Consider the following 15,446-nt stretch of genomic DNA (forward strand, 5'->3'; position numbering starts at 1 on the left):
CAGTGAGAAAACTTTCTATAATCATTCTGAACCCTAAACCCAAACTAAATAATAAGCATATTTGCTAAACAAAACCAATTCAATCACATTTTAAAACTTTATATTATAATTATAGACTCATAAGAAGTTGTGAAAATAGTATGAAATTGTCCCATGTACCTACCATTCACCCAGCTTCCCCCCAAGGGTAACTTCTTATACAACTGTGGTATATGATCAAAAGCAGGAAACCAACATGTGAATTAAGAAATAATTCATGTCATAGGATTACCTTTTTTAAAAAAGATATTTTATTTTTTAAGTAATCTCTATACAAACGTGAGGCTCAAACTCACAACCCTGAGATTGAGAGTCATAATCTCTTCTGACTGAGCCAGCCAGGTGCCCCCTGATTACCTCTTTTTCTAATGTTTATTTATTTTGAAAGAGAAAAACCATGAGTGTGAGCAGGGAAGAGGCAGAGAGTGAGAGAGAGAGAGAGAGAGAGAGCAGATTACCATTTTAAAGTGTTTAATGTAGTGGGTTTTAGCACAAGCCTAGAATTGTACAACTATCACCATTAACTAACCATCTTTTAAAGTACTATAATAGTACCCCAAAGTCCAAAAAAATCTGATGTTCATTTCTTAAAATCAATTTAGCTCAACTTAGAGGTAACCTTACATTTGCACTATAATTAATCCTCTTTATCGAAGGTAACTTTTTCATTCCTGAACATCTACAATCTACATTTATGGATCCCCTAGGTGAGACCTTAGATACTAACTATACAAAGATGCAATCTCTGCCCTTCAAACAGTTGTCTAGTGAGAGGCAGACATGTGAGTAAATATTTACAAGTGAATGTGGTAAATGCTATAAGGTCCCCCAAAGCACAGCCCAACAACACTGTGGAGGAAGTCTACCTTCAAATAAGGTGATAAGAAGCTGATGGTCTACAAAGCAGAATAAAATGCATTTAGAGGACAACAGGAGACAAGTCTTGAAAGAAAGGCAGCAGAGGTAACAGAAGAGCATCTAGGCCATGCTAAAAGGCTGTTATCCAGTAGATCTTGAAGGATTTAGAAAGATAAAATGATCAAAGTCGCATTTTGGAAGCATGTGAAAGGTAAGAAAGAGCCTACTGAGCCACAGGAAAGTAAAACCTAGACCATTTGGACCCTATATCTGGCAAGCAGCAAATGGACAGCTTACTTCTGTGTGTGTGCAGGTACGTGTGCATGTGCGTATTACTCTATCAGTCAGCAAATAGCCATAGCCCTAAAAGGCCTCCCCCTCTTCCCCAGGACCACTGTGAACCCTGCCTCCCATGATTCAATAAGAAATAGTGTCTGGCCCAGCAGAGGGCCCTAGGGTCAATTCCAGCGTGTTCTGGCAGAGTCTTGGTCAGTGAGGTATTCAACATGACTTACTGATTGTTGAGTTATTTTATTTTTATTTTTTAAGTAAGCTCTAGGCCCAGTGTGAGGCTTGAACTCACAACCCCAAGATCAAGAGTCTCATGCTCCACCAACTGAGACAGCCAGGTGCCCCAATTCTTGAGTGTTTTAATTACCCCCACATGGGGGCCAATCTCAGAGGATGCCTTTAAACCATTAAAGCTCTCTTAATCACACACAGCTGTAACAACAAAAAATAGACATCCAATATTCTTTCATTGTCCCCAACCTGCTTCTCCAGATTCTCACTCCAGATTCTGAACAGGGATGTCTGCTTAGGACTCATCTTGCTCCATCCCAACAGTTTCTCTGGTTTTGATCTTTTGTTTCTCCTTATCAATTATCTTAACTCTCCCTCCAGTTTCACCAACTTCAGCTGTCCAAAATATAGACTCTCCTAGCCATGGGCAGTGCTTCCCACTGTGAAGACCCAGTCTTGAAACACCAGACCTGAAGTTATAGTACAGTCTCACTGAGTCTGTTTATTAAGAAATCATTGCAGGGGTGCCCGGGTGGCTCAGTCTATTGAGTGTTCGACGTTGGCTCAGGTCAGGATCTCACAGTGAGTTCAAGCCCTGCAACAGGCTTTGTGCTGACAGCTCAGAGCCTGGAACCCACTTTGGATTCTGTGTCTCCCTTTCTCTATGCTCCTCCCCTGCTCACACAATCTCTATCTCCTTCAAAAAATAAACATTCCAAAAAAATTTTTAACAAATTATTCCCTAGAAGTACTTGAGATCTAAGATGAATTAATTATACTTCCTTGTGCTGTGATCAATGCTTTATCTGCTTGGCCCATGTCTGGCAAAACAATAATCTTAGTGGCATCTCCTACCTAGAGTAATATGGAATCCTCTGGTACTTGTGAAGCCAACTCTTCCCCTTGGGTGTCCTCAAAATTAGGCTAAGGCCCAGAGTAGGGCCCTGGAGTTAAATCAGACAATATGGAAATAAGGCTTTGCACCTGCATGGAAGCAAAGGATAATTTGCCTGACTATGGAGTGCCTGAATGGACTACCAGACTATAAGGGTTCCTAATGATTTGGCTTTTTTCTACTACAAGTTCAATGGAAGTGGCCAGACATTTCAGTGTGCCCTGGGGCATGCTGTTTTGATGAACCACTATTTCTTTCAGGTCTTGGGCCTGTGGGCCTTTGCTAATTTATCTGGCTCCCATAATACCACTTCACAGCAAGCCTCCTTAATCTTTCCAACAAAGTGGAGTGCCTGTATTGTCAGTCATTCCCCTATTCATCAGTCTCTAAACTATCCCTTCTTTTTCTCCTTCTCCAGAGCAAAATAACCTATTAGCATTGGCATTCTGCCGAACATTGATTGCCTAAATGCCAAACAGTATTTTCCTGGAGGTTCCCATCCCCAAAGCTCTAGCCTGGCATTGTGTGGAGTGCTCAAAGTGCACCCTGTGTCAGGCTGGGAACTTCAGTGCTGGCAGACAGGAGTTCACTGGGGAATCCAGGGAAGCACTCCTCCAACCTCTAGGAAAGTGATTTTTGGTGGCCACTTAGGTTTGGGAACAGAGATGCAGACATGTGCCTTTTCGGGCTCCACTAATCACATTTCTTAACTGTTAATGCACCATTTAAGCTGCATTATATCAGCCAAAGGATTTTCAAACATTAGCTGAATGTTGGGATTTGATACTCTCTTTTTCAGTGTAGATAAATAAACTGGTGCCAGAGATGAGTCCCCTGGAAACAAAAGTATATGCATAGTTGCTGCAGCCATAGAATTAGCACAGATTGATACATGACTCTACCTTTAATGTGATGCTATTGCTTTGTGAAGAATCTTAATTTATGTTATATACTCTTGGAGTTAGATTTAATTCAACACCAGCTTTGTGTTATTTTTAGTTTAGATTAACTCTTCTGAGAACGTCAAGAATGATTGAAATTTGCTGACAGCAATTTTTCTTAGGCAAGTAGATTGTTATTTGACTCAACTGTACCAGAGTACGTCAGATAAACATAGTAAAGACTAAATATATTTGGCTTTACATTTTTAGCTTTTCTACCTTAAAGTAGCCTGCTTTTACCTCAGCCTGGAATGCCCTTTATCCATCCTCACAGCCCATTTTCTGCTTTTGGCACTCTTTCATGACCTAGTTCAAATCTCACCTCCTTTGAGAAATATTTATTAATTTCGAGTCCCCCAGATTCGCACTGCCACAACATACCACCTTGTCTTAGCACCGAATTCCATGACATTTATTGTTTGCTCTCTACATGTTTGCAAACAAGTGTCTTCCTACACCCCCAGGACTTTAAGTTAAGATTTCTCTGAGAAACAGTATAGAAATATAAAATAATCATATTAGTTCTAGATTGGGGAAGACAAAAATAAAACAAATATAAGGGCATTAAACTGAAATGATGACCCACCATAGACTCCTGCCCATTTGAAAATGGTATGCATATCTGCAAATAAACTAACTTTTACCTTACAAGGGTAGAGCATCAGCTAAGGCCACTTGGAAATAAATTAAAAATTAGAAATATGAGATTCACACATGGCTTCTCTTTCTCCCTCACTTATTATACTCAATCAACAATGCTCATCGATTTTACTAAATATCTGTGTGACACAATACTAGTGATCTCAAACCTCAAAAAGCCTAAGATTTACCTGGTTAAAACAGACTGCTGAGCTCTATCCCCTGTATTTCTGATTCACTAGGTCAGCAGTGGGGCCAAAAATCTGCATTTGTAACAAATGCCCAGGTGAAACTGATGCTGCTCATCCAGGAACCACACTTTGAGAACCGCTGCTTTAACTCATCCCCCTATTTCATTCTCCTTGCTTTCTAACAAGGTTCACAATTTCTACAAAAGGAAAAAAAAAAAAAAAAAAACCTGTGCTGTGACACAGTAATATGGCTCAAATAAGGCATAAAAATAGCTAGTTTGGTCCTGATCTGGAATGGTTTCCCTTGGTGGGCAGGGGTTGTCTAAGTCTTTGAAATGATCCGTAACATAAAGAAATGAGTCCTGAAGCATTTCTGGAGTGGTCCAAAGTGTCTCTAAATACAGACCAGCAGATGAGGTCATGATAATGCAAGGAGTCAGAAGTAGAGGAGGGGGAATGAAGGCTATAATCACTGTCAAAGGGGTGTTTTCTGTAGACAAGTGAATGGAGCTATTGTACACAAACTCAGTGGTTGCCAAGCATGTGGCCCAATTATTTTCCCTGTATGAGCATGGCACGGAAGGATCCCCTTAGAGGACTTGATTCACACAAGTTGGTGTTCAGTAGCAAGCAAAAGCCTGGAGAATTTGAACCTAACTATACACGTTCCTGCTTTCCAAATCTAGGATATAATACAATTAAGTTGGAAAGGCACAGAAGTAAAACACCATCCTTAGAAACAATATAGCATTTACAGTTGGTGAAAGACCAATATAGAAGATCTTGCTCAAAATATTGACAATAATGAGGATCACATAATGGCCTTGGACAGCAAGAGATCCATAATTTAAATCTAGGGGTTAGCCTCTAAGAGAAACTGCTTTCCCTACTCTCTTGGGCTCCACTGATATTTAAAATATTTGTAAAAGTACAAAAAGTTGTATTGGCCACCCACCCAGATCTAGTGTCTTAAAGAAATGGGAGGTCTACTTCAGTAGCTAGGATGGACATATGACAAGGTATTTTGCTCTCTTAGGGGAAATACCATTCACTCTACAACATAGGAATGGAGATGCTTTCATTAGTGCTCTTCAAAATTCTCAGCTGCATGAGAGAACCATTCAGGTGGTTTGCCTGAGCCCTAAGTACTGAGGCCAGAAAACAGAGGGGCAACAACTGCCACCTGACCTCCAGGAGAGCCACATCCTCCTCCCTGAGCACCATGTAGGTAAGAAATAGAAGCTGTAAGGTTGTTGCCAGTCCTCCATGATACTCCCATCTGTTGTACAAGCTGTGGCTAGGCAGAGGTGAGGAACAGTGTCCCATAGGAGGCTACTCCATGAAACAGGGTCTGCAGAGTCAGAATGTTACAGATGAGGCTATCAGAAGATGAATGCAACGTAAAATAGGCACAATTGGAAACAGGTTTGGGAAGCATGGTTCTCTTCCTGTTGGGGCAAGAGGTTAGAAAATGAGGCTGTGAGGAGATTTTATGTGGCACTGACTTAGGGGAAAGGAGTGAAGGAGGTTTCTGTGGCTGTGGTAATTCCAATGTCAATATCCTAATTCTGCCAGACCTCCAACTCCCCATGAAGCACTGTACTACAGAGTATTCATTTGATCTAAGCCTTCTAAACCTGCAGATGGGGGGAGGGGAGACCTGAAAGGCTTGAAATCCTAAGAGACAAACCAAAAAATCATAGGAGATCTACACCACAGTTCTACTAATTCAACAAAGGATAATTGCAGAAATTTATCAGAGACCTCAAAGGCTCTGTAAAATACCACATATACATACCATACTTCTCACCAGGGATAAGGACTAAAAAGCAAAGTGGTTTGGAATGGGATGGATTGAAACTATTAAAAGGGTTATACAGTTGTTAGAGAATGTTTGTTGTTTTCAGACACAAGAAATTTTAAAGTATTGGAGTTAACACAGCCATCATGTAGCACAAACAAATCAGAACAAATATTCATTGAACTAGAACCATGTAAGTCACTGTGATATAATTCTTAGGGTTTAAAATTCATAGCTCCCTCTTACTGTCCCCTTTAAAAATTCTAAAGTACAATCTACTAGAAAAGTTATTAAAATAACCTGAAATATTTTACTATCATAATTATAACACTTAAACTACCACCTTGCTTATTTTGGGTCACACATTTTAATACCTATACATAAACGACTACAATTGTGTAATAAAAATGACTGGTTTTTGTCTTTATCTGATTTTATCTTAGCAAACCTCTTATTTTTTTTTAAGTGTGATATTAACACTAGCACAGACATGATCAACTTGTCTCTGGGCAATGTAACAAACAGAGGATTCAAAAACCCAATGCTCTTTTATTATACACTACGTTGAGTTGCCTTGTCTAGCATATTTATTCCAAGCATTTAACTGAATGCAAATTCATACAAATACCCTTGAGTAAAATCTGTTGTGGTGAATGCTTCTAGGTTTCTCTTGGATGCCACTGTTATTTCCTTAAACTGGACTTTTTCAAAAAGAGAAAGAATGAGAGCATAAATACACATCTAAAATTTACCTTTTGTCCTTAAAGGTTGATCTGCATTCATTTTATATAATACATATTTCAATATACAAATTAAACAGAATATGAATGCTTTTAGGATTCTAGAAAGCTAATTTTGGAACTTAGTTTCAAGAATTAGAGTCTGACTTACTATTGTAACAGATCCTGAGACACCATAATTACTTTTTTAAAACAAAGTTTAAAAAAAAACAATATTCATGAAAATACAACAGCTTTGTGTTTTTCTGTGAATAAAATTATCTTAATTCTCTAACAACATCCCTTTTGCATTAATGAAATCAAGGATTTTGCTTACCAAATATGAGAGAAATTCTTAGAAAAGATAAATCATCGTCAGTCCAGGAAATAAATGCCCCTCTAAAGCCAAAGATTTGGTAGGACAGAAGAAAACCAAACCTGAACGCTTGAATTTTAGAGAAGAGTTCTACTACAAAATCCAGTTATTCCAGCTTTGGATTTTACAATTTCACTGAGATTAATCAGAAATCATTTTAAGGAGACCTAGGGCTTAATTTGATTTATTTTCCAAAAACGAAAACATTATTTCTCAATCCTAAATTTTATTTGAATAGAATAAGGCACAATGTAAGTACAGTAGATTAGTCCGTTTAAATCTTGTTATTATTTGTAATGACACTACCAAATAATTTTCTCTTTACTATGAAGTATTATTATTCCCATTTTACAGATGAGGAAATTAAGATAGAGACAGGTGAACTGACTCAGGAGGTCAGAAGGGTGCTTGCTTCAGCAGCACATATACTAAAATAGGAGGTCAGAAGGAATAGAGGGAACAAAGCTGGGATTCAGAGACAAAATGACCAGGGTTTTAATATAGTACAGCCATCCACTACTAACTTTGAGCAAGTTCCGTCATCCGAGCCTTTCATCTGTAAAATGAGGATAATAACACCTACCTCTCAAATAGTTGATGTAAGGTATAAGCAAAGCACCTAGCAGACAGCATAGTACAGAGCTGCCCATTCAAGAAACATCAGCTTTCCCACCAATCCACAACTGTATTATTTTCAGCTGGTACAAGAGATGTATACTGAATCCACATGCTGTTGTGAGCTAAGTGAGAAAGCAAGTGGGACACCTGGCAAGTATGAGGCTCAATACATTTGTTCTCTCCCCCAGGACTCCCTCTCTTTCCCTAGGTCTCACAGTTAGTAAATGGCTGAGCCACAGTCAAATCCAGATCTTGGTTTCACTATAGAACTGTTTCTATACATATGCATTTTATTTATGATAGTACCTCATTTAACTGCAAAAACACATTTAACCCAGCTGCTTGATCAGTTATTATTTTAATGTGTTCCCAGTAAAATCAAATTCATTTCTAGGGCAGCTTTACTTTTCAGTAATCGGAAAAAAAGTTATTAATATGATGTGAAAATATCTATTTTTGATATGGATTTCTACTGACATTCCTGTAATATATATTCTAAATGTTTTATAAACTATTAAGTTCAAAACATAGTCAAAAATCTATTACTTAGGATATTATGAGCCTAAACATTTAAATGAGTCCATTTGATATACTAAGTTCAAAGATATTAGGTAGCCTTTTCATTTTTCCTATTTGCTCCCAAATAAAATAACAAGGTAGGATAGTAAAAGTAGTAAATAAATGTAGATATTCATAAATTAAACAGATGTGTAAAAAATATGGACTGGATCTGCATTTATGAGGCAATGACCTTCAAAACTGGCAGGGAGATGTTAACAACGTTCTTCACAGGAGAGCAATTATATTACAACCCTCCTATGTATATTTTCATTTCTCATGATGTACAAATACATTTGCATATCTGAAAGAATAAAAGAATAGTCTGGTAACTGTGGCAACCTTCATTGAGAGGATATAAGGTATTTTCCTTACCTTAATAGTCACATCCTAAATGCTAGATCAATAGAACTGGTGCAATATGAAAGGCTAGACCAATACTTTGACAGAATTTCCTACAACTAAAATTTACCAAATGTGGCTATTATGGCTCTAACTTAGTGATACATTTCTGACTCTCTAATACCCTAAATGTTCTCCGATTATCCCAAAAAGTACTGAAATCACTCTAAAATACATACCTTAAAGAAAAATTTGGCATACAATATTCTAATGAAAATGAGTCCAAATTATCACCATTTTTTTAATATACTGTACTCCAATTCCTAAAATGTTAAGAATATTACTTTAACCTAGCAAATAGATCACAGCTCCTTTCCATACTGATTTAAAAGATGCTGTGCCCAATACTTGACAAATAAGCACATGCACAAACACAAACACACACTACAGAAATGTATGAGGTGAAAGTTACTAAGAAAAGCTCAGTCTCTAAAAGCTCAGGCACAAAATGTTAATTTCACATAAGATTCCTCTTTTTTTTTTTGACATTTCCTCACATTGGGTAAAAACAAAAGCAATTCACAATAGTGGTGCCAAAGACTGACAATATTACATACAGTTCAGAATTCCTGTGTTTTTAAAATTTTAGTGCAAGAATCACAATGCACAACCATTAACATGTCTAGACAGTGGACACTCACTACAGTATAATCATGTTACACCAAGCTTAATTTTTTACCTGGCCTAAATTTTTATAACACATTAACTTGTATTAAATGTAAAATAGAACCAGCAGGAAAAGAAACAACCATAGTAAGATATAGCAAGCATAAACCCAGTAAGTCCTGTTTGACTTAAAAATATTATTTTTCTTAACAGTAATAAAAAACTATCCACAACTATAATACCAATCAACCAACCTCAAAGGTTCCACTACCTGGTAAAAATAACTAGTTGTCTTATTGTGAGACCTTAAAAACCACAAGACATCACTAGTGGAGTGATGATGTGAACTGTGTTTCATTTGTACTCTATACCTTGGCAAAAGTTAATGACCTGCCACAGGAATTTTATTTCACCATATACCCCAAAGTATTCTTAGGACTCACAAAGTCTCAATCTCACACTGGCCTTGATATGCTATTGTGTAAATGCTTTACATTTTAAAACAAAAGGATAAAGACTATAAAAGCTTTGCACAATGTATTGAAATGGTGAATATGTCAAGTCAATGTTTTCTCCTCCCCCAACCAAAAACAAAAAAACTGTACATGGCACATAAGGATACAATAGAAACAAAAAGTAGCATGACACTCATTCTGTGAGAAAATGATACAGAACATCTATCATATTCAACTACAAAAATCCTTTTCACTTGATGGCTAGCATCTTTATGCCTGTCTTTAAGTAGCCTTAACAAGAGATTTTGTTCTTTCTCTGCCCTCCTGGATCTTTGACAGCAGACAGCACTTATGCCCAGAGCTGGTTTGGGGAGTGGGAGAAAAGGGAAAGTGGAGAGAAAGCTGAACTGAGCACGGACTCAGCGGAGAGCAGCTGCTCTCACACGCTACCCAGCGTCTTTCTCACACACCGCTATTTTCCGCTATTGAGCATTGTCAGCAAAAAAAAATAATAACAATAAATGGGGGTTGGGGGGCCGGGAGACAAAGAGGGTAGAACCAGCGGCCGACAGTGTTTGTCTGCCACATCTGAGGCAAGAAGCCCCCTCTGGTTTCTTGCAGCAAAAGCGAGGGATCAGATGAGACCCCTCTGGGTCCAACTCAATTTGCTTCTCCAGAAAGAGCAGTTTCCGGCAGCGAGCGCAGGAGCCTCTAAACACCGGAGCATTGTCAATGTTTCCTACCACTGACTTTATAGAGGAGGAGAGAGGGCTGTGACTGCATTCCTGGGAAAGACTACTACTCCAGACGTGACACACGGCAGTAGTGAAAACACATAAGCAAGAGGTTGTAAAAATCCCTTCCAAAATACCAGGCTTCTGAAGAAATGCTGCGAAGCATTAATGTATTGTTGGCGTTATTTAGAAGTCACCGATTCTTTCTTGCCACGGCCAACCCTCAAATCTCTGGAACTTGTTGCTAAATCTTTACCTCACGCCCCCGCCCCGAATTGCCCAACACAATGAGATTTGGGGAACGAAAGACAGGGAGGGGGGCTAATCCAGCCTCTGGGCTCCCTTCCATAGGCCACTCTGCATGGGCTGCGCGTTCACTTCTACCTTCTGAGAGCTCTGACTCACAAATGCTGGAGGGGGGGGGGGTGATTATGACATACAGCATTATCCTTCCAACCAAAGATAGATAAGAAAAGCCGGCCAGCGGTCCTTGCCTGGCTGGAGAGCCAAAGCCTGCGCCCCTCGACGGGGCGGCCCGGGTAAGAGGCTCCCTCCCTGCCCGCCTCCTTCTGGACGCCTGCGGAAGACGCTTCCCGGTGTCAGGCTCGAGGAGGCAGGATGGGGTGCCCTACCCTGGAGAGGGCAGACGGATAGCTGAGGGTCCGGGACGGAGGGACTCTGACCGCAGCTGCGCGGAGCGCCCGGCACCCCGCCCGGGACCGGTCTCGGGCGGAGGCGCTCTCCGCACCGGGGCCGTCCGCCGCAGCCGGGGACGGACAAAGCACTGGGGTCTGCGGCGACCCCGGGCGGCGGCCGCGGGCCAAGTTGGCCAGACTCGGGGAACGAAGGGGTTCCGCGGGCAGGGCAGCGCGGCACTGACCTGGATGGTGCAGGTGTACTCGCTGTCGTCCAGCAGCCGCACGGTGCAGCTGTACTCGCGCTCCAGGCTCCTGCTGCTGCCGCTCATCAACCTGCTCAGCATCTTCCCGCCCGACCGACCGCCCCCGGGAGAGACGCGGCGGCGCTGCGGACCCCGGACCAGGCGCCCCTCAGCCGGGCAGCTCCTCGCGGGCCCCGGGCACCTGCACCATCACCCCTGCCGGGTCGAGGCCGCTGCCTCCTGCTGGCCCAGCTCCTCCTTCTTCTCCTCCTTCTTCTCCGCCACCGCCTCCCCCAAGCCCAGAGCAAGCGCCCCGCTCTCTCTCCGCGCCCCACTCCCCATGCCCAGTTCGTGGGGCGGGGCGTCGGCCTGAGAGGGGCCAATGGAGGGTCAGCGCGGCGGAACCGAGTGGCAGAGAGTGGAGCCAATAGAAATAGGGTATTGGAATGATGGACAGGTGGAGGAAGCAATCACGGGAAAGCAGTCGGACAGAGCCTAGCGGGACCAGCCCTCTGGCGTCCCAAACGAGGGGCTCCTCTTGTCTCTGCGGTTCCTGTAGAAGCTGTTTCCCCTCCCCCGTGCCAGGTGTGGGCACCCGGCTGGATAAATGTCTGCTGCGTGGAATACGTTTAGACTCTGCTTCAGGGGCCAAGTCCCACACTCTGCAACGCCGCGAGTCCCGCCCTCTCGGGAGCAGGGGCGGTGCAAGATAACAATCCTTGCACCTGCAGAATGCAGGCACCTTCCGCTCCGGACCAGGCGGCTGGCCCCACCTGAGCTCTACCCCAGGTCGGCGCAACGGGCCTCTCTGCTCCAGCCCTCTTATTTTAAACAACATCTGTTTTACAGTAGCTACTGAAGTAAAAGCTGTAAGGTTCGCAAGGGCTCTTAAGCACTCGGGTTTAACCCCTAGGAAACCCTCCACTCCAAAACCCTACGCCTGCCTTTTATTTTCATAAGACAAAAGAGACTGAGGTGTGCTCTCTCAGCCGGTAGGGTGCAGAGGAAGTGATGGGTCCTTTCCTTGCACCTTCAGAACTAGAATTACCATATTTTCAGACTTCCTCAACAAAACACCCGAGTATGTCATGAGATATATGTCACAGAGAAAAAAAAATTGTATCCTGCTCTTTGTGACCCCATATCTAAAGTTCTTATGTTCTTTATGAAAACGTTACTAAGAAGCATAATATCCTCCCTCAAAAATTTTTGATAGAAGGAAATGTTATGTAAAAGATTAATCAACACAAAATGTCAAAATTTATTAAGAAATGATGAAAGATGCATAATTTCCCATTATTTTCATTTATACTGTTGTTTATAGGAAAACACATAACAAAAATGAAACCCTACATTAACTTAGAAAACATCTGACCTTTAAAGTACATTTTTTACCCAGAGGCACCTGGCTGACTCAGGTCCTGAGCTCAAGCCCCTTACTGAGCATAGAGCCTACTTAAATAAAATAATGCATCTTTTCTCGTGTCCTTGGGTTCCAATATTTCTCCCATTTTTTTTGGCATGGGACTCACCCCCACTTCAGTTATCACCTGGATTGCTCTCTTTATTAGCTGCATTCTCCTTTATGCCATTCAATAGTAATAAGAGTAGGTCCCACTTTTCAATGTAATCCTAGAGGAGTTAAGAAACTAGAACATTAAGTCAAATATTCTAGCCATTAAACCAGGTGTGAGTTCCTCTACTTTGTAGCCACAGCAGGTAGCCTTGTATGTGCAACATAGTAAGTATTCAATAAGTGATTGTTGTGTGAAGTAAATGAGATAGATATTTTATAGCATCTAAGTCCCAGGGAAAGATAAATGAAAAAAGTAAGAATTTCAGGTAGGTCTTGGAGACAAATGAAATTATTAATAGCCAAAGTGATATTTTGCAAAACTTGGCTTTGTTGTGTAATTGGAAGAAGACAATGAAAGATTTCAGGCAGGCAGAACTTACGTTGAAGCCAAAAGTTGCTATTTGTTTACAGGATCTGTAAGAGCAAGAAAAAATGTCCAAGGAGCTAGAGGAAGCCCAGTAGTTTGATGGTAGGGAAATGTCTTTAACAGGTTATGCAAATAAGCAGCTGTTAGAATAAAAAGGCAAAGCATCATGAATCCAGAAAAGCTCTCAGGAATTGAATGCAGTCTTTTTTCAGAGTATGACCATAGATGCAATCCACAAGGATGAGATTGTGGCTGCTATGCCAATGTGTTAAGTAACATTCCTGTTCAGCCTAAGAAAATCATATCAACTTGGCTGTTCACCTCATTGAAAGACCAGTTAGATATTCATACATGCTTATGTATAATATCCAGAAAGAATTTCAAACTTTCCCTTACTCTCTTATTCAGAACACTTTGTGAGGAAAACAGAGGATAGATGCATAATGGAAAAAAAGCAAGAAACTATCAGTTTCTGGTGAAAATGTATGCCTGTACAGGGATTGAGAGCAAAAGCCTGGGGAAAACTAAAAAGAAAAGACTCATATGAAATCAAACTGAGGAATATTTTGTTTGTCTTTGTTTTTCTCAAGTCTATTGAGTAGGATGTCCAGAATAAAAAGGCTTTATTCAATAAAAGGCCTCATGTGCCCTTGATAATCAGATAGCTTTCATGAATTTTTTGGGTGTAAAAGAGGCTGTATTTAAAACTCCAAGCTACAGTGACTCTGAGCTCCCATTTTCCAAATTATTAGGATATCAGCCCCCTTTGAAGTTTCCCTCCCTTCTACTGTTGAGGAGTCCCAAAGGGGGATGCTGTCACCAACATATGCCTGAAATAACTAAATAACTCCTGCCTCTATTTCAGATGTCACATACCCTGATGTTTGGTGATACTGATCTCTCTCCAGCCAATGCCACTTTCACCATTGCCTTGGGATCTGGCACGAAGAAGCACTGCCTCCTCTTTCCCAGGACATCACAAACTCTGGCTCTTCCCGTCAAAGTCTCCTTCCAGCACAGTTAAGACCAGGGCTACATAACAATATTAGAATGAAAGAGTAATCCAGAGTAAACTGCGGGCATGACATGGCTACTCTCAAAACCCTCATGGACTAGAGGTCTGCCTTATTGTTGAGCTTGCAGCCAGGGTCCATGTGGCTGGCGACAGACCCCATCGAGAGTTCCCCTGACCATGTCTTCATGGCTCAACCGCTCAGAGAAGAAAACAACTCTCTTCACCCAGTTTAAGGTCCATTTTCAAAGTCCCACTTTCTGTCCCAGTTTCTGATTTTCCATAGGATAACTGGCCATGGGAATATCTACTCCTTTAGAGGAAACCCCAGGAGCTCCAGTGGCGCAATCGGTTAGAGGAAACCCCACCTCCCATCCTGAGGAGTGTGACATTAATCTTTGACCAACTGGACCATTACCTTCAGAACATAACAGTCCAAACCCAGCACATATCTCACAAAGTCTGAGTTAATCTTTATAGGTAGGTCCAGATAGAGCCTCACCAAAGCCAGTCCAGTCCCTTTGCATAATTAGTTCTCCAGTAAGCAGTAAGGATCATGCCTGTCCTTGTTTGACTGTATCTTTTAGAGCTCAGCTTTTGTTCTTCTAAGAGCAAGGGCTGAAACAAGGACATTCGCAACTCCACAGAAACAACACATATGTGGTCTACATCCATAGAGAGAAAACAAACAGTTTTTCTCTTCTACATCAATGTCGGTGGAAGCAATGCTCCTGCTCCACACACAAAGGTTTGCATATCGAAATGGAGAGAGCACTCTGCTTCACAAACTAAAGCATCTACACTCAAGTTACAGTTTTCCAACAGTAATAAATGCATACTTGCTTTAATATGAGTAGTTAAACAATCCATGTAGTTTTTTCAGAGCAGTCTACCTCTGAAGAAATGTTCAAGTCTTCTCTTTCATCAGGACAGAAATCACCAATAGTTTAAGAGACAGTTTTTCTATCTTCTACTAACTCAGGATTTTCAGTTAGCCCCCATTACATTTAGAAGAATTTTTAATGTGTATTTCTATGTGGAAATTTAAGTGCATGTGGCTTTTTTAATTCCAAACTACATTTACTGATGATTTACTGTGTGTTAGGCACATACTCTATGACAGCTTTCTAGAAAACATAAGACATAGCCCAAAGAATATGGGAAAATGAGATGTGCAAACAAAAAATTCACAATCTAGAAGAGAGTGTTAGGTGTACAGTTAGCTGTTATATAACATATGGAGCATGGGCAAAGTAC

The 15,446-nt window shown here is 41.0% G+C and overlaps 1 protein-coding gene and 1 long non-coding RNA gene across 6 annotated transcripts in view; one reads left to right on the forward strand and one right to left on the reverse strand.

The window, feature by feature from the left end:
* Nucleotides 1-11,531, reverse strand: part of FRMD5 (FERM domain containing 5) — a 311,540-nt gene extending 300,009 nt beyond the window's left edge. For all 5 annotated transcript variants that reach the window (XM_029951358.1, XM_029951357.1, XM_029951359.1 and 2 more), the window contains exon 1: nt 11,235-11,531. In XM_029951358.1, the coding sequence (XP_029807218.1) occupies nt 11,235-11,336 (102 nt within the window). In that variant the 5' untranslated portion in view covers nt 11,337-11,531. The remainder of the gene's footprint in view (nt 1-11,234) is intronic.
* On the forward strand, nt 10,805-15,051 carry LOC115301467. Its single transcript, XR_003913123.1, has 2 exons — nt 10,805-10,893; nt 14,043-15,051. It is a non-coding gene; the product is annotated as an uncharacterized LOC115301467 (long non-coding RNA).
* The last annotated feature ends 395 nt before the right edge of the window (nt 15,052-15,446 follow it).

Source organism: Suricata suricatta, chromosome 9, assembly GCF_006229205.1.
Source record: "Suricata suricatta isolate VVHF042 chromosome 9, meerkat_22Aug2017_6uvM2_HiC, whole genome shotgun sequence".
Taxonomy (NCBI): Eukaryota; Metazoa; Chordata; class Mammalia; order Carnivora; family Herpestidae; genus Suricata; species Suricata suricatta.